Below are 18,896 nucleotides of genomic sequence, written 5' to 3' on the forward strand. Positions count from 1 at the left end.
TAAGAGACACCCAGGCAGACAATAATGGAACCGACATATCCAGCTTCTCGATCACCCTGGGCAAAAGGACAGAGCAGAATCCTTATACAGCAGAACTAGAAGCGATGGCGGTCGCCCTAGAACGAGTCCCTCCTGGGGCATGCTGTAGATGGATATCTATCCTTAGCAGTAATAGATCCGCAGTGGCAGCAATCAGCCAACCCCGCCAGCAATCTGGTCAAGAAACCATCCAGCGGATATATAAGCAGATTGAGACCTTATACCGGCGAGGAAACGCAGTAAATGTAATCTGGATACCAGCACATGCAGATATCAACTTGAAACAACGAGCAAAAGCTGAAGCATAGAAAGCGACAGGAACAGAGCATCTGCCGGAGAAACAACCATCCTAAGCTAGATCAACTGCTATCAGGCTCGCCCTTGCGGAACGGCAGCTAGAATGGACTCTCCCAGAGAATGTTGGTAAATACTTAAAGGCTGTAGATGCAGCTCTTCCAGGAAAACATACAAGGAGCTTGTACGACAGATTGAACCGGAAAGAGGCAAAAATCCTGGCCCAGCTTCGGACAGGAATGACAGGGCTCAACAGCTACTTGAATAGGATAGGCGCAGCAGACTCCGATCTCTGCGCATGTGGACAAGCAAGTGAGACAGTGGAACATTTCCTATTCCGCTGCACAAAATGGACAGCGATGAGAGAAGGCATGAACCAATGCACAGAGTCGAGACGAGGTAACCTGTCCTTCTTCCTAGGCGGAAAATCACGCTCCGACCCGGATCGATGGCAACCAGACATGAAGGCCGTCCAGGCAGTAATCAAGTACGCAATTGCAACAGGAAGATTAGAACAGGAACCCGAAGCCGGACCTCCATCAACATAGGGGAAAGGAAGTAATCTATCCCTTCCCAGGTAGATACTGCTGCGGCCGCCGAAGATAGGACACCGCACACTTGGAGAAGATAACCTTTAAGACCATCTACTAGCCAACACCTTTAACAAGGGAAATTCCCCACCCTAAAAAACACCAACCGGAGAACCCGAACACCAAGCTGACACGGTACGAGAACAAATTATGGGCTATCACGAGTTTACGTCGGATCTGTGGGAAATGGATTATGTAATTAATACGCTAGTGCCCTATAGGCTTAGTGCCTCCGGGCGTAATAAACATCTATCTATCTATCTATGTTCCGAAACGGAACGGCAGTACCCTACCGGCATTTGACGAAACTATACTGAAGGTGAGAGAGAGGCAAAGTGACCTGTTTCGACTGTCATTTCGAAAATTCGACTGTCATTACAACAGCCGGTTCGACGACCAGCTGGGGATGGCGGACGCGATGGTGGAGGAGCCGGCAACAACGCGCTCGGGACGCGTCGTAATGCCCTCAACAAGGGCCCGAGAGGCCTCGGGTAGCGACAATATCAGCGCCGTTAGAACGTCCAAGAAATCAATGACCCAAGTGGAATTAACAGCGGTAAAGAAAGCCGCTGGCCTTATTGAGGAGAAACAGAGCGGAAAAGATGGAAACAGGGACATGCTTAAAAAGATAGGCCAGTACCTAGAAAGCACCTACCAAGAGGTTAAAGGACTGAAAGAAGCCCTTATCAAACAAGAGATGATGATCAAGGAACAGTCTGAAATGATCCGGGAACAGAGCAATACAATTCAAGCGCTGCAGACCCAAGTAGAAGCAATCCGAAGCCAAGCTACAGAAGATTACAAGCAACTCCAGGAACAGCTAGACACTGTCGCAAGTACTCCGGCTATGACAACATACGCGGCTGTAGTTGATAGACAGCCCAGTCATCAACAGGATACACAGCTAGTACCCCTAGCCCGTCCTACATTAGTTAATACGCTATTCTGCACAATCGACACGTCCCGGGTCGGAGAACAAGACAAAGCGAAGACCCAGATAGCCAATATAAGACAACAGATCGAAAAAGAGATGCGTGGGAATGAGGAAACAGAAAACTGGCGGTGTGCAGCAATGATCAAGGACCCAAAAACTGCAGACCGGATCAAGGTGGTTTGCAGACATGAAGACGAGATGCAGCAGATCAAAGAAGCCGCCCAAAAGATTGAGATACCAGGAATAAGAATCCTACGAAACCAGCTATATCCGGTCAAAATCGACAATGCTAACCGGACAGCAGTATTAGATGCAGATGGAAATATCTTATCAGGGACAGCCGAAATCCTGGGGAAAGAAAATAACGTCAGCATTGCTAAGATCTCTTGGCTTAGCAAAAAAGACTCCAACAAAGCATATGGATCTATGGTAATATACGTTACCAAAGCGACGGAAGCCAGACGTCTGATAGAAGGCAACTATTTTGATATAGCAGGAGAATCCGCATATACTCGGGTCTTTGAACCACAAACAGGACCTGCTCAATGTTATAACTGCCAAGAGATGGGGCATAAGGCCTTTTCCTGCAAGAAGGCTCAAACCTGCGCTAGATGTGCAAATAAGGGACATCATCACAGCACCTGCCAGGATACAATTCTAAAGTGTGTTCCCTGTGGAGGGCCTCATGAGTCATTCAGCAAAAACTGTCGAATACGCCTTATACAGTCTCATGCATAGATCATTTCGCGTACTACAACTCAATGTGGGCAAAAGAGATATGATACAACAAAGCTTAATGAACGATAACGAAATTAGAGATTATGGAGCGATAGCAATATCCGAGCCATACGCGCGGATGATTGAGAAGACAATGATAACAAGCCCAATGGGACACAGCTACTGGACTAAGATGACACCCACGGAGAGACATGAAGGAAGATGGCCAATCCGGAGCATGCTATGGGTTCGGAGCGACATTGAGGCAGAACAGATCCCAGTAAAATCCTCAGATCTGACAGCTGCGATACTACAATTTCCAGATAGGGCAGTACTGGTGGCCTCAGTCTATGTGGAGGGGAACAATGAGGAAGCACTAATATCTACAACTAGGCTACTACATAGCCTAGTGGTAGACATACGGGGAAGAGATGGAAAACGGATGGATGTTCTAATTATGGGAGACTTCAATCGGCATGACCAACTCTGGGGCGGAGACCAAATATCTCCAGTAAGACAGGGGGAGGCTGATGCTTTAGTTGACTATATGACCGAACACTCACTCCACAGCCTTCTACCAAGAGGCACAAAGACATGGCATTCAGGGGATACAGAAACAACAATCGACTTAGTCTTAGCATCGACGGAGCTAGCAGAAGAGATGGTTAAATGTGGCATACACTATACAAACCATGGATCAGACCACCAAGCTATTGAAACAGAGTTTGATATATCAGTCCCGGATCGACCTACCACTGAGAGATTGCTCTGGAAGAACGCGCCTTGGACAGAAATTAGAGCTAGAGTCACTACCAGCTTACAAGGGGTTCCCCTGGACGGCTCAGTCCAGCTGCAGACGGATCGCCTGATGATAGCGGTCACAGAAGCAGTCTCAAAACTTACACCAAAGGCAAAACCCTCACCATACGCGAAACGATGGTGGACGACAGATCTAACGCAGCTTCGCCGTATATACACATACTGGAGAAATCAGGCTAGATCGCGGCGTAGAGCAGGATGTATAATCCATGAGCTCGAACAACAAGCACATAAAGCGGCAAAAGAATATCATGATGCAATCCGGAAACAGAAGAAGATACACTGGGAAGATTTCCTTGCTAATGATGCAAATATATGGCAGGCAACTAAATATCTAAAACCTAATAGCAGCTCATTCAGCGACAAAATACCACCATTGGTAAAGGCAGATGGATCTACTACCAAAGATAAAGGAGAGCAGATGAAAGAGTTGCTTGCTACATTTTTCCCACCATTACCGACGAGAATAGAAGATGAGGGAACTCGGCCACAAAGAGAGCCGATACACATGCCTGATCTCACTATGGAGGAGATTGAACGAAAAGTCTTTGAAGCTAAGCCATGGAAAGCACCCGGAGAGGATGGCCTCCCAGCAATGGTATGGAGGCAGCTCTGGCCAGTGGTCAAAGAAAGAGTATTCCGTATCTTTCAGATATCACTTCAAGATAGCGATCTCCCTTCCCAATGGAGAAATGCTAAGATTATACCGCTAAAGAAGCCGGCCAAGAAAAATTACGCGCTGGCTAAAGCATGGAGACCAATATCATTGCTCTCCACGTTGGGTAAAATACTGGAAGCGGTCGTCGCGGAAAGGATATCATACGCTGTCGAAGAGTTCGGCCTGCTGCCTATAAACCACTTTGGAGCAAGGAAGAGGCGCTCGGCAGAACAGGCACTTCTATTATTGCAAGAAGAGATCTATAAGGCCTGGAGAAATAGGAAGGTACTAAGCCTGGTCAGTTTTGATGTCCAAGGGGCATATAATGGAGTCTTCAAAGAGAGACTGCTGCAGAGACTCAAGGCAAGAGGAATACCTGACCAAATAGTTCGATGGATTGATGCTTTCTGCTCAAGACGCACAGCAAACATCCTGGTTAATGGATCTACAAGCGAACAACGGGAGCTACCACAGGCAGGCTTACCACAAGGATCACCACTGTCCCCAATACTATTCCTGTTCTTCAATGCGGATTTAGTACAACACAGGATAAGTGCCTCCGGAGGAGCAATTGCATTTGTGGATGACTATACGGCATGGGTATCAGGCCCATCAGCAGAAGTAAACCGGGCTAGCATACAAGCCATAATCGACAGAGCCTTGGATTGGGAAAGACGAAGCGGGGCAACATTTGAATGTGATAAAACGGCCATAGTTCACTTCACCCGGACGGCAAGCCGTTCAAGCAGCATACCATTCTTGATTAAAGGCGAAATAGTCGAACCAAAGGAAAGTGCAAAGATTTTAGGAATAGTGATGGATTCCCAGCTACGGTTCAAGGAACACATTGCCAATGCTGCTACCAAAGGACTCACGGCAGCCATGGCGCTGAGAAGGCTAAAGATGACTTCCCCACGGTCAGCAAGACAACTATTTAGAGCTACAGTAGCTCCAGTGACAGACTACGCTTCTAGTGTCTGGATGCATGCCTGTGGAGCAAGGGGAACACAATATTTAAACAGAATACAGAAACATGGAGCTATTGCAGTAACGGGGGCCTTTCGGACAGTAGCAACTGCTGTGGCTGAGGCAGAAGCAGGCATCCAGCCGTTCCACAATCGACATATGGAGAAAGCTATAAAACTACACATCGACATCCAAACACTACCTGAATCAAACCCCCTAGTCAAACTAAGGACTATCACAACCCAGAGGTTCAGGTCTCCGCTACAGAGGATAGCTCGAGCCCTAGAGACAACAACAACAACCGAGCGGATAGAAACTATCCAAGCATTCACAATATCACCATGGACAGCGCGTATACAAACGATACACGAAAAAGACGGGGAACAGACCATTCAAATTGCTAAGAAGGCAATTGGTATCCTAATTGCCACAAGTGCATCTGCTAGATCCGGAATAGTGGGTATAGGAGGCCATATAAGAGACACCCAGGCAGACAATAATGGAACCGACATATCCAGCTTCTCGATCACCCTGGGCAAAAGGACAGAGCAGAATCCTTATACAGCAGAACTAGAAGCGATGGCGGTCGCCCTAGAACGAGTCCCTCCTGGGGCATGCTGTAGATGGATATCTATCCTTAGCAGTAATAGATCCGCAGTGGCAGCAATCAGCCAACCCCGCCAGCAATCTGGTCAAGAAACCATCCAGCGGATATATAAGCAGATTGAGACCTTATACCGGCGAGGAAACGCAGTAAATGCAATCTGGATACCAGCACATGCAGATATCAACTTGAAACAACGAGCAAAAGCTGAAGCACAGAAAGCGACAGGAACAGAGCATCTGCCGGAGAAACAACCATCCCAAGCTAGATCAACTGCTATCAGGCTCGCCCTTGCGGAACGGCAGCTAGAATGGACTCTCCCAGAGAATGTTGGTAAATACTCAAAGGCTGTAGATGCAGCTCTTCCAGGAAAACATACAAGGAGCTTGTACGACAGATTGAACCGGAAAGAGGCAAAAATCCTGGCCCAGCTTCGGACAGGAATGACAGGGCTCAACAGCTACTTGAATAGGATAGGCGCAGCAGACTCCGATCTCTGCGCATGTGGACAAGCAAGTGAGACAGTGGAACATTTCCTATTCCGCTGCACAAAATGGACAGCGATGAGAGAAGGCATGAACCAATGCACAGAGTCGAGACGAGGTAACCTGTCCTTCTTCCTAGGCGGAAAATCACGCTCCGACCCGGATCGATGGCAACCAGACATGAAGGCCGTCCAGGCAGTAATCAAGTACGCAATTGCAACAGGAAGATTAGAACAGGAACCCGAAGCCGGACCTCCATCAACATAGGGGAAAGGAAGTAATCTATCCCTTCCCAGGTAGATACTGCTGCGGCCGCCGAAGATAGGACACCGCACACTTGGAGAAGATAACCTTTAAGACCATCTACTAGCCAACACCTTTAACAAGGGAAATTCCCCACCCTAAAAAACACCAACCGGAGAACCCGAACACCAAGCTGACACGGTACGAGAACAAATTATGGGCTATCACGAGTTTACGTCGGATCTGTGGGAAATGGATTATGTAATTAATACGCTAGTGCCCTATAGGCTTAGTGCCTCCGGGCGTAATAAACATCTATCTATCTATCTATGTTCCGAAACGACTACTCTGTAGTGTTATGGCAGAATAGTCATACTGATGACCAGTCATTTCCACGACTAACTTACCGGTAGGTATACGTACTACGTAAACTACCTACTAGTATGCGACATCTGTGCCGGCAAACTCCAGAGTCGCCGATGGGACGACGCAGTACTGCGGAGACTGCTATACTTTTGCTCAAGGAGACACGTGTGCAATCCAGCATTGTCGAGCACAGGTAGATTTAGAATACTACTTGGATATACAAATAAACGCTGCCCCTATTTGTTCTCCGTGTCTCCGATGTCCTTTATTCGTGCGGCGCAGCTTTCCCCCATCCAGGCAGCAGCCTCCTTCAATTTTAGTCGGACTATATTGATCGTCCTACCTATGGCATTCTCAAAAGCGACCAGAGATGGGAGAGCTTTATGACTTCATTTGGGCCAACCTCAACCTCACCACCACGCTCGACTTCGTTCACCTGTAGTAAAGGCGAGATTGATAGTGAATCTCTCATGACCAACCGGGGTCAGTTCTTTGATTTTTCTAATCTCCGGGCGTTGGACGTTGGACGCATCTCAAACATCTCGGAAATTGTTGCCCTCTTTTCTTGTCTACGAAATCTGGAATGACTACTGATCAATCTTGACGACGACCCTAGAAAGAAACTACTCCAACGAGCTTCATCGCTACCACGCATACCCATCGCTTGTCTATGACGATATCTTAAACCTTGCAAAGAAGGCTCCCTGAATCCGAGACCTACAGCTGACAGTTGAACGCTCGAGAGGAAATCACACTGAGCAGCAGCATGCTCTATGAGGCCCTTGGAGGGTTTCCCTGCCTTCAAAATCCTACCTTCGATCTTCATTTTAAGCCTCGTCCAAGTGAGATACCACCTACGATTAATCACACATGTGTGATTAATGCAGCCATGGACGAGACTCTCGCACAGAGATTGGATTTTGTATTGGAGAAGCTTTCCGTTGGATCCATAACTGGATTTCCGGCTTTGTGCATTCTGTCTTTATCGCTATCTTCAACCAGGAATTAATCTCACTCTTTCTGCGCATGAGGTCGCGGGCTTGGCGGCACGAGTTTCTCGAAACGAGGATTATTTGTCACGTGGGGGAGAAAAGGATGATCGATTGCGTCATCATACCCATACTCGGTCTTCAGGTACTATGGACCAGTAGCAGTTGCCGTAGTTCAAATATACAGGTGCCATGTATGATTGCGCGTCTATGACGACGTCATCTCTGTACTCATCCTCAATGCGAGATCTAGTGAGCCAATCCCAAGGTAGAACGCTAACAATATACTAACCTAATATGTACGGTAGGAGTACTACACGTATCTTAGGGTTAGTTATTAGGCCTATGAGGCTAGGAAGTGACATGTTACCAGTTCTGGTATCTGTTTTATTGCGGAGAACATAGAACTGGGTCTTAGAAAACGTGCTCTCCAGCTCGCTTCAATCACAAGACCGGTAATAGAACCATACACTTAGGTCTAGTATAGTTGAAACCTTCCAAAAAGGCTGCAGTATAGATATAGTTCATAATATATCTTAGATATAGGCCGAGGCCCATGGAGCGTTGGTCTTATTCTAAAGCACGAGGCTTAACGAACCAACTAGGAATAATGGAAGTAAAGAAAAAATGTATAAATATTAAGTGATTCAAGTCAAGACTGTTAAACATTTGGTTAATTACCTTCTTCTTCTTCTTATTGTTATCGTATTATTATTATTATTATTATTATTCAATTTCATCTCTATCAACATGGTGAACTCCAAGACTATTATCTCTTTCTTAGCCCTCTCAGCTCTTGCTGCTGCTCTAACTACCTCCGGAAAATCTAGCTTTTCTATCCAACAGGTTGCTATTCAGATTCCTCCTATTCATCCAGCTATTCTATATGCCCGGGCGCATGCCAAGTATGGTGTTGAGGTTCCTCATAACGTCTCCTTAGCCGCTAGGTCTGCTAAGTTTGACTCTCTTGCCGCCACTCCGTTTCAAAATGATGTTGGATACCTCTGTCCTGTCAAACTTGGTCGCAATACGTTAATGCTTGACTTTGACACTGGTTCTTCTAATTTGTATATATTAATTCAATTCTCTATATTCACATGGATTACAGCTAACTAGTATAGGTGGGCGTTCACTAAGAACACCCCTGGGGTTGGATCCCATAGAACCTATGACCCGAATACTGGGATATATCTACCGGAATATAGCTGGAGTGTCAGCTACGGTACCGGATTTAGTGTCTACGGCGATATATACCTAGATCAAGTTTCTGTTGGTCGCATTACCTACCATAAGCAAGCTATTGGGACTGCTGAAGGCTTTAGACCCCCGGAGTTCGTCAAAGACCATAGGATGGTATTCGATGGTATCCTTGGATTAGCCTTCTCTCAAATCAATACAGTTATACCTGTGCGGCAGAATACCTTCTATGAAAATGTTAAGAATGACCTTTCTCAGCCTGTCTTTGCTGCTTACCTCAAACACAAAGCTCCTGGTACCTATGACTTTGGTTTCATTGATCACAAAAAACACAAAGGGGATCTCGTCTGGGTCGAGGTTGATGCTTCCTATGGATTCTGGAATCTTACTATTAGTGGATATGCTGTTGGCTCTTTTGCTAGTTTTATCCCTTTCCATGCTATTGTTGATACTGGTACTACCCTTCTCCTCCTTGAGCAAAGGATTGTCCACGGATACTATGGAGATATTCCTAGTGCCCATGATTCGGAACATGCCGGTGGATACATCTTTAGGTGTAATGAGAAAATCCCCGACCTCATTCTGATTATTGGTCACCACCGTGCTGTCATTCCTGGTGATCATATCAAGTACGATTCCAATGGTACTTGGTGCTATGGTGGTCTCCAGACAAGCCATCACCCGCACTATGGTATTCTTGGTGATGTCTTCTTAAAGAGCCAGTACGTTGTTTTCAATAGCAGCAACCTCCATAAGCCCCGGATCGGTATCGCTAACCAGCGTTAAATCCATTAACCAAAATACTTGATTTTTATCAGGCCGCCAGCAATCAGGGTTTAGGTTAGGGTTATTTAAACTAACAAACATCTGGGGTTCTGTGTTGGATTGGCGGGTTTACTCCAGGCCAATCCTGAATGTATCTTACAAGGATAAGAAAAGAAGAAGTGACTAGCAAGATTGTGTGTATTGTGTTCTCTCTGTCTGTCTGAATACATCAGGTTCCAAAGCCGGGTTCATATAGACCTTTTTGGTGGGATGATTTGTGACCTGTCATGAGGGGTAAATATTGGGCTGAAATCTAGGGGCCCAAATATATTGTATACATGCCCAAGGATTGATACCATCGATATCTCTGTCTTGTTGGGATATCCGGATTATCTGACACACCCCCTCAGCTGCAGAAGGCACTGCTTGCAAAGCTGGAAATTACTTCATATGTCATCGGGCATGTCGTTGAGAGAAAGCAGTTCCTCGAAATCCAGTTTCTCTATATCCTTTTGCTGAGGAGCTAGATAGCTGTCGATATTCTCTACTCCGATTTGTTTAAGAAACTTTTGGTGCTCCTGCTTGCTCAGTGTCTTAGTGAGGCCGTTGGCGATTATATCTTTTGTGGACATATAGTGCACTTGGACATCTCCCTTCTGTACCTCTTGTCGAACCCAGTGGTTGTGAATGTCAACGTGTCGAAGCTTTGTACGCAATCGTGGAGCATCTTTCTCAAGCAGTCCCAGCGTCTGTTTGTTATCGCAGTAAACGTGGAGGGTAGGTGTTTGGAATCGAATATCTAACTCCAAGAGCAGTCGGAGGATATATTTACCTTCCTTCACCCCCTGAGCGAGAGCTAACAATTCGGCTTCCGTAGTTGATGTTGTTACTGTATCCTGCTTGTTGGCTTGCCAACCAATCGTTCCTCCGAAAAGAGTCATAACGTATGCTTGCGAGCTCTTGCGGTCAAGTGTATTATCCCCAAAGGAGGCGTCTGTTGACACAGTGTAATCGTCTCCACCCCCCAACTTAAGAGCATATGTACGGAATCGTCTGAGATAGGAGAGCACTTTATCGGCAGCTTTATGGTGCTTAGGTCCAGGATTGGTGAGGAATCTCGCAAGCCTTGAGACGGCGAAAGCAACGTCAGGTCGCGTACTCACAGCAGCGTACATTATTGAGCCGACTTTTCGTTGGTATTTATGAATACTCGAGTAGTCAGCAGTGCCTTCGTATGGGAGTAGTTCCTCTCGTGACATAGGCACATCGTCGTTCTGGTGTGAGTCAACTAACTTGGCGATTTTGTCGATATAGGTGGCCTGGCTGAGCCATATAAGCTTCTTCTCTCGGTCCCTAACTATTCTCATTCCTAGGAACCAATCCAAGTCTTCGCCGCCGGTAATATTGTACTTTTTCCGCAGACGGGCCATAATCTCGTTAGCCTCCGCTTCTCGTTCCTTCTTATATGCGAGTACAATATCGTCAACGTAAAAGAAGAGGATAATCCCAGAGCGAAGCATGCAGCAGGGTTCATGAGGAACGGCCTTGAATCCAAGGTCCTTGAGGGTGCCAGTTAGTTCTTCTTGCCAGAGAAGAGGTGACCTGCGAAGCCCGTATATGGCTTTATTGATCCGGTAGATGAGACCTCTCTTCCGATAACCTGGCGGCATTTTCATGTACATTTCTTCATCGATTTTAGCGTTGACAAAGGCATTAACGGCGTCAAATCCTTTTATTTCGAGACCAAAGCGTGCACATATTGACATGAGTGTTCTGAAAGATCTAGCAGCGAGAGTGGCAGCGTAGGTGTCCCTCATGTCGTCTTCCTTCTCTTGATCTCCACGTGCCACGAGACGTGCTTTGCATTTCACTAATCTCCCCTTTTTATCAGCTTTATAGACATATACCCACATACAATCCAGAATCTGCTTTTCTCGGGCCTCCGATTGAGGCACTTCTGTCCAAGAACCCGCTGGATCATGGCTGTCAAGATGACCTATCTCGGCCTTCTGGAATAGGAGACCTAAAGGGTGAGACTCCACATCTCAATGAGTCTTTGGAGCCGGCGGAAGATCGCGGACCAGGAAGGACTGAAGTCGTCGTCCTCCCAGGACCTGTCTTGTGAGTCGCTCGTGGTCATAAATGTCTCCAGTCATCGTAGCCTGAAGCTGAACGGCAGCGCGCAGCTTCCTTCGAAGGCTGGAGTGATCAAATTTGACATCATTAACCTTATACTGACGATCTCGCGTGCCTGCTAGAAAAGCGGTTCTCCAGGGATTGAGCTTATCCCGGCATCGTGTCAAAACGGTATCAACGGTTCTAGTAGGAGCGCCAGCGACACCTTCCCTACTCTTCTTGAGTGAAACAGCGCTCCCAGCCTCAAGGAAATGCTTGCCACGAGTCCTCTGAGAGGAGTCTATGGAGTCACGCGTATTGAGAGCAGCAGCGCTACCTTCCCCAATATTTTCGCCAATAAGAGCGCCAGCGACACCTTCCCCTATTGGTTGCTTCCTGAACGAGAGCAGCAGCGCTACCTTCCCTGTCAGTTGACATGCCAGCAGCGTGCTCAGAGCCTTCACGAAGAGTCGGATCATTATCTTGAACGATAGTTAAGCTGCCCGCCAGCAAAGCACTCGGGGGTGACTCTGGAGGCGTAGGGTAAGCATATTTATCTATTCCGTTTAACAATCTTTCTCCAACCGTGAGAGATGGGCCGCTTGAATCTTCAGAGACACGATTGCTCGGCTCTTCGGATTCTAAACCAGTTGACCCTTGAGTGGTCGTATGCTCATTGTTCCTATCTTGGTTAAAAGTAGCATCCTCCATTTCCTCATCCAAGTCATTGATATATTCAGGGTTGTTGGATACATCAATTCGCAAAAGCAACCGGGCTAATTCCTCAATAGAGACACACAGTAACTCATCTTCCAATTCCAATAGATGTCCACTAAAGACACGGCTTTCATCAAAATCACGTCTCGTACACGTACGATAGCTCCCGTCTTTGGGTTCCAGATTTTGTATATGTTAGTAGAAGAGTATCCCACGAGATAACCTATCCAGGCCTTTGGATTGAATCGTTCGAGGCGGTTCTCCTTTTTCAGTGCGTTGGTGGTCATAGCATATGCCCGGCAACCATATACCTTCAAATGGCCAATCTGAGGCTTCTGGTCTTTAATACTTATCCCATTCATCAAGGCAACTTGGGTGTGAAAGACGTCGAATGGTGTCTTCCATTGTGATCCATACCGGGGGGATAGGTTATAAAGATATACGGCTGCACGGCATATCTCTGGCCATAGATCCCTAGGGAACCGTGCACTCGCTCTCATCGCTCTGCCTTTATCTTTAATGATCCGTCCAACCCTTTCTGCTCCTCCATTCTGCGCTTGAGCGTATAGTGCAGATGGCAGCAACTTGACGTGTTGTTCAGTGAGCCAGTCAGCTACTCCAGGGATAACTATTGTGATCTCGTTGTCCATTTCCATCCTCTTCGGTGTGAGATTATATTGTTTCTTGAGATAAGCGAAAAGCCATTTCAACATGTCAAGGACCTCAAGAGTGGTATGGCTAGTGAGATAAAAATCCCAGGTATAACCACTATAACGATCAGTGATTAACATCAGTGTTCTTATATCTTTATCATCCTTCAACGTTGTTTTCTCAAAATCGTGAATGTCGATAGCTAATTCGTCTCTGGGCAGTTCAGCAGGTTTCCTATATTCCCTTCGTACCATACGCTGAATCTTCGCCCGTGCACATGCCTCACATTGAACTGTTGTAGGCCCCTTAGAAAGACCGGTCACTCGTACACCTTTAGTGGCATTAGCAAGGTGTTGAATAACCTGAGGACCAGGGTGGCCGAGGCGTGCATGCCATCGCTTTGCACTCGCTTTTCTCTCTTTCCTAGCGGTCCAGGAAGTGTGCTGGTGACGTCGTATAATAAAACCAGTTTTTATCATAGGATGGTCATGATTAATATATTCAAGAATGAACTGGCCTTCCATATCTCGAATATATGCCACTATTTGATGATCATCCTCGTGTCGGAGGCAGTCGTATCCTTGCCGGCCGTCCCACCAGATTCCTTGCTTTCTTAGCTGGCGGAGTGACACCAGATTGGCAACGAAGTCCTTGCAGTATGCTACCTCATAAAGGCGGAGAAAACGCAGCTGGTTGTTAGCGCCATGGACCTCGATATCGACTTCTCCATACCCGAGTATTGGAACTTTGTGAGTTCCTGCCCAGAGATAGTCTCCAGGCCGTGCTTTCTGAAAGTTGATAAAGCGCTCTATCTCATTAAAGACATGTATCGTGGAGCCTGAGTCTAAGATGGATGAATGCTTCAACGGATAATCATTTATTAATAGTGCGGCCAGGTCCTTTTCCATTTGGACAAAGTATGTGGCTTTACACCGGCCAACTGCCAATTTTGGAAGTCATTCTGAGGGTATTGGCTCTCCCTGGAATATCGTCTTATCTTGGGTGATTCCTAGTATTTCCTTTGCTCTGCCTTGGGATCGGCTTCGAGAGCGAGGATGTTCTTTGTTAGCACTGAGCGTCAACTGCTCATGGTGTTTAACCAATTCGTCAATCATATTGGTGTTTTTCTCAGTCCATTCTTTTGCTCTCTCTTGACGATATATCCAAGGTTCAAAGTTATCTGGAACTGGAAGCCCAAGGTGTTGAAGGATATAAAAGCATGCTAGGAGAAAATGTCGTCCTCCACATGCCGGGCAGATTGGTGTAGTGGTTGTCCTCATATCCTCTGGCTTTATAAGCCTGGCTTTCTTACTTGGTCGTTCTCTGGAGTGAGATTGTGAGCGTCCTCGGGAGCGGTCCAGGGAGCGATTCTGACGTCGTGGCTGTTGTGGAGCCTCATAGTCACTTCTATTATCATTTCCTCCAGCCTGAGTGGCAAAGGATCCTCTTGATGGACGCCCCCGGAGGCGTATATGTGGTTGTTGAATAAGCCTTCGGAACATATTAGTAAGATCTCTTCGTTCCAGAGTCCCGTCATCAATCTTCTCATGAAAGTGGACTTTAAAAGTCGTTATCCAGGAGTGGTCAAGGAAGTCAATAGCGTCAAAGAATTTATCTGCCCATTCGATTGTGTTGGTGGCAATAGACATTTTCTTACGTTCTGCACGAGTAAGAACGTCATCCCATTTCACAATCCAGGCCTCTAAATCCTTAGTCGTTCTTGCCTGTTTGAGAAGGATGAACACCGCAGCATAGTCACTACTAATCTTACGATAAACGTCAGATTGGGGTTGACTAAGATGGCTCTTAAGATTTCGATATGCTTTTCTCCAATCCGGAGTGTTGCTGACACACATCTTGAGATAGCTTGGGTGTACAGTCTTCTTCATCCAGTTGAAAACCTTGTCGACATCTCGGCACTGAGTTTCCCAGAGTTGGTACAATACTCTATACTCGTTGTTATGGACGCTAAAGGCATAAAGCGCGTCTTTCTCTATCTGTTTTCTTCTTTCTTTATCCATCGTGTCCATAGTGCTAGGAACGTCTTCCTGGGACTCAGTGCTTTGGACGGTCTCCGAGTCCTGGGATGGTTGACTAGCAGTATGGCCACGAGTACCTGCAGCCGCTCCAATCCTCGCGGTCGAGGCTGAAGGAGTAGGGCCAGTCGGAGGTGCGACTGGTGGCTGAGAGGGCAGTGGTATATCCTTTAGCATGAAGTCCTTGATACGTCGGACTTCAGGCTTAGGGATAGGGTCCTCGATTCCTTGGAGGACCAGGAGAATATGGTACGTCTCAGCTTGGTTGAGTAGAGCGGTTTCCCACTCATCCCAGTCATCCGGAGAGTCGAGACGTACGTCGTTGGTGATGCTTGAAGCCATAATGGTGTCGAATGTCGAATGGAATCCCCTTCGATATGGGTAGGCAGGGGTAGTCAGACTCTTAATTGTTGGATTGGCGGGTTTACTCCAGGCCAATCCTGAATGTATCTTACAAGGATAAGAAAAGAAGAAGTGACTAGCAAGATTGTGTGTATTGTGTTCTCTCTGTCTGTCTGAATACATCAGGTTCCAAAGCCGGGTTCATATAGACCTTTTTGGTGGGATGATTTGTGACCTGTCATGAGGGGTAAATATTGGGCTGAAATCTAGGGGCCCAAATATATTGTATACATGCCCAAGGATTGATACCATCGATATCTCTGTCTTGTTGGGATATCCGGATTATCTGACATTCTGTCAGATAAGCTGGCTTTCCAATGAAGCCATCGAATGAAGTGATCAATCCGAAACCGTTATGTGTAAGAGAAATGTCTCAAGTTTACTCCGTGGGATAGCTTACAAATCATACAAACCTTACATGCCGGATCTCATACAAATCAGCTCAGGAGAAGGTCTATATAAAAACCCGGTTTTGGGACCTGATGTACGGAAAAAGAGGGAGAACGGAATAGATACAATCTTGCTAGTCACTTATTCTTTCACCTTTCTTGTAAGCAACTATTCAGGATTGGCCTGGAATAACCCCTCCAATCCGACAGGTTCGGGGGTTGTCGGATTGGCGGGTTTACTCCCGGCTAACCCTGAATGTATTTTACAAGTATAAGAAAGGAAGAAGTGACTAGCAAGATTGTATCTGTTTAGTTCTCTGTCTCTCCGTCTACATGATGTTCCAAAGCCGGGTTCTTATAGACATTCTGGTGAGCTGATTTTGTGTATGGTCGACGTAATTTGTGATCTATCATGAGGGGTAAATCTGGGGGCCATAATGTAGAGCTTCTGATTGACTGCCTCATTTGACTGCTCCTGGATATCCGGATTATCTAACAGGGGTAGTTGACAATCAGCTTTTTGCAACCTTTGCAACCAATTCCCACGAAACTTGGACGATGTATTATTTGACCATTGATTCATATGTAAATAGTTTTTACCTTACGAATCAGACCTACATATTCGGAATACATACACATGTCGTATCTCTCAATCCTCATTCTCTTCCATTTACCCTGTGGATATCCCATCAGAGCATACAACATGATCTATGCAAAGTTAGCAAACTCTGATGTTGGATAATTGGCTACCTAGTTCCCGTACGCGTTATAAGAAAAGTACGCTTTTAATCCTAGGCCTGTGACCAGATAATACCACATTACCGGTAATAGCTTCTTAGAGAGGCGACGAGGAAGGCAGCCAGTAATCTAAATGTTAAGCTTCCGTCCTTGTTCTGTAGATAGGTGTAATAAGTGGCTGGCTAGATCCGGCTAATAGTAGCGGGTATAATCAAAGACAAAGCAATCGACTCGATTACTACTAATCGGATAGTAGAGCTATTATATTGGAAAGTCCTACTAGGGGTCTGGTGTAACAAGAGAGAATCACTGGCTCTTCTGTCGTGGTAGGATTCCTTAGGTTCCAGGTTATTTGTACCAGATAGATCTTTGGCTATGTGCATAATTGATTGGATACCGGTATACGGGCCAATCTGATTGATCCGTACATATATAGAATGTAAATATTGATTTTTCTATGGCCCCTCTGACAAAGCATAGACAGGTAGAACAGCTTATCCAATCAGCTGAGCGAATCATAATAACTAGATATGAAGATAATATTACCGAAATATAGGGTGTTGATGCTAGGGATGTAGCTACCAGCGGTCTTAAGAGGCTCAGAATCAAAAACACCTAAGGAATCATGCTAGATTGGAGGCACGTACAATAGAATTGGCATATCAATTCCAACGGCAACAGGGCGAGAAAACCAACAAATCATATGACCAGCCAGTGGTATAATTGGCACTTTAAAGGCCACAATATCAGCTCCTGTGATCTGCTTGTTGTTCTTGCTCTTGTTGACTTTGTGGTGGCTCGGTCGTGTCGCGACGAATGCCTTGCGGAACGAGATTTTCACCTTGGGCCATTGCTATGGTCAAAAATTCGACCATTAGAGAGAGTTGTCTATTTCCGTGTATGAATGAATGAAAAGCCAATGAATCAATTAATCATAATACAGGTGGAAGATTTGCCAAATTCTAGACTACCACACTTTGCTCCGTATATGAGGTGCAAATCTATTTCCTGGAATCCATCAACCTCTCCAACAACCTCCGAGCTTTCGCTTCCTTCCGATCCAAGCTCTTGTGAAACATGCTTGGAAGAATACGTTTGGAATTTGCATGATCCGGCGAGAACTCAGGGCCCTTCCATCCATTCTTCTTGCACAAAGCGATCGCTTCCTCCAGCAGAGCCGTACCGAAGGTCTTGTTACGATATCTCTGTTTCACGGTCCATGCACGAATGACCGCCTTGACTTTGGGGTTCTTCTTGTTCTCGGAGACGGATAACAATCTCAAAACCAATGCGCCGATAATATCATCGCCGTATTTGGTGACAATCAGAACGTCTTCCTTGTCGGAATTCGCATCTGGGCGTAAAAATGACCACGTCCCCGTCTTTTCCGCAAGCTCCAAGTATCCGTAAGTGAGGTAACCCACTCCAGCCATTCCCGCCATCAAACAACCTGCCGTCGTGGTCACAATAGTAGCAAGATCGTTGATGTGATGAGACAAGACAGCACACAAGGCTAAAACAGCGGCGATGGTGATCGGATGGATGATTATGGCTCGACTTGCTTCCTGGCGCTGTTGTGCGACGCTGTCGGCAATCAAGCGCAATGCGTTGATGCGATCCGTTTCGTGTTCGTCATTGTCTGGTTGTGTCTGAAATGTAATCAAGGCTGGAATTTGTTTTTCTGTTGTTGCGACTTCTGGCGCGACAGTTACGGTCGTCGAAGTGTCCATTGTAGTTCGTTGTCTTTGCAGCGGAGTTGGAATGCGTATTCGAGATCGTCGAGAAAAAACGGTGGATTCCGTCGTCGTGTTCGGAGAAAATTAAGTGTGGTGTTCTAACCAATATCGCGACAGTGATTTGGAAAATGCAACAGCCGTGGAGTGAAAAATGGATGAAAATTTCTTCAAGTTGAGGGGAGCGAACTGTTTAAATGCTCGAATGCCAGCGGGTGGCACTCAACCAATCCATAATTCGGCTCACCAGAAACGTGGTTTTCTCATTTTGTGCCGGTTTAAATTTACCACAATACTGGAATTTACATCACATCGTTTGGTAGAGTTATCTCTCGGGGTGAATTAAGTCGAGTCGAGGTGTGCGATCGTTGTGTTTATTTCGCTGCGATTCGTTCGGAAGACACATGCAACTACGAAGGCGGAGAAAAGAGCAAACAATCTTGTTTTAA

General features: G+C 46.2%; 6 protein-coding genes across 6 annotated transcripts; 2 read left to right on the forward strand and 4 right to left on the reverse strand.

Moving 5' to 3' along the window:
* Positions 1–1,383: 1,383 nt before the first annotated feature.
* Positions 1,384–6,373, forward strand: EYB26_002391 (uncharacterized protein; the record flags this gene model as incomplete). The annotated part of the gene is made up of 2 exons (XM_054261696.1): positions 1,384–2,519; positions 2,596–6,373. The coding sequence occupies 2 exons, from the start codon at positions 1,384–1,386 to the stop codon at positions 6,371–6,373; spliced, it is 4,914 nt and encodes a 1,637-aa protein (XP_054117671.1).
* A 2,081-nt stretch (positions 6,374–8,454) lies between these two features.
* EYB26_002392 (uncharacterized protein) lies at positions 8,455–9,687 on the forward strand (the record flags this gene model as incomplete). The annotated part of the gene is made up of 2 exons (XM_054261697.1): positions 8,455–8,771; positions 8,826–9,687. The coding sequence occupies 2 exons, from the start codon at positions 8,455–8,457 to the stop codon at positions 9,685–9,687; spliced, it is 1,179 nt and encodes a 392-aa protein (XP_054117672.1).
* A 425-nt stretch (positions 9,688–10,112) lies between these two features.
* Positions 10,113–11,483, reverse strand: EYB26_002393 (uncharacterized protein; the record flags this gene model as incomplete). The annotated part of the gene is made up of 1 exon (XM_054261698.1): positions 10,113–11,483. The coding sequence occupies one exon, from the start codon at positions 11,481–11,483 to the stop codon at positions 10,113–10,115; it is 1,371 nt and encodes a 456-aa protein (XP_054117673.1).
* A 228-nt stretch (positions 11,484–11,711) lies between these two features.
* On the reverse strand, positions 11,712–12,260 carry EYB26_002394 (uncharacterized protein; the record flags this gene model as incomplete). Its single annotated transcript, XM_054261699.1, has 1 exon — positions 11,712–12,260. The coding sequence occupies one exon, from the start codon at positions 12,258–12,260 to the stop codon at positions 11,712–11,714; it is 549 nt and encodes a 182-aa protein (XP_054117674.1).
* A 1,845-nt stretch (positions 12,261–14,105) lies between these two features.
* Positions 14,106–15,527, reverse strand: EYB26_002395 (uncharacterized protein; the record flags this gene model as incomplete). Its single annotated transcript, XM_054261700.1, has 1 exon — positions 14,106–15,527. One exon carries the CDS (start codon positions 15,525–15,527, stop codon positions 14,106–14,108), a length of 1,422 nt encoding a protein of 473 aa, XP_054117675.1.
* Positions 15,528–17,715: 2,188 nt separating this feature from the next.
* EYB26_002396 (uncharacterized protein) lies at positions 17,716–18,444 on the reverse strand (the record flags this gene model as incomplete). Its single annotated transcript, XM_054261701.1, has 1 exon — positions 17,716–18,444. One exon carries the CDS (start codon positions 18,442–18,444, stop codon positions 17,716–17,718), a length of 729 nt encoding a protein of 242 aa, XP_054117676.1.
* Between the last annotated feature and the right edge of the window lie 452 nt (positions 18,445–18,896).

Source organism: Talaromyces marneffei, chromosome 2 (genome assembly GCF_009556855.1).
Source record: "Talaromyces marneffei chromosome 2, complete sequence".
NCBI lineage: Eukaryota > Fungi > Ascomycota > Eurotiomycetes > Eurotiales > Trichocomaceae > Talaromyces > Talaromyces marneffei.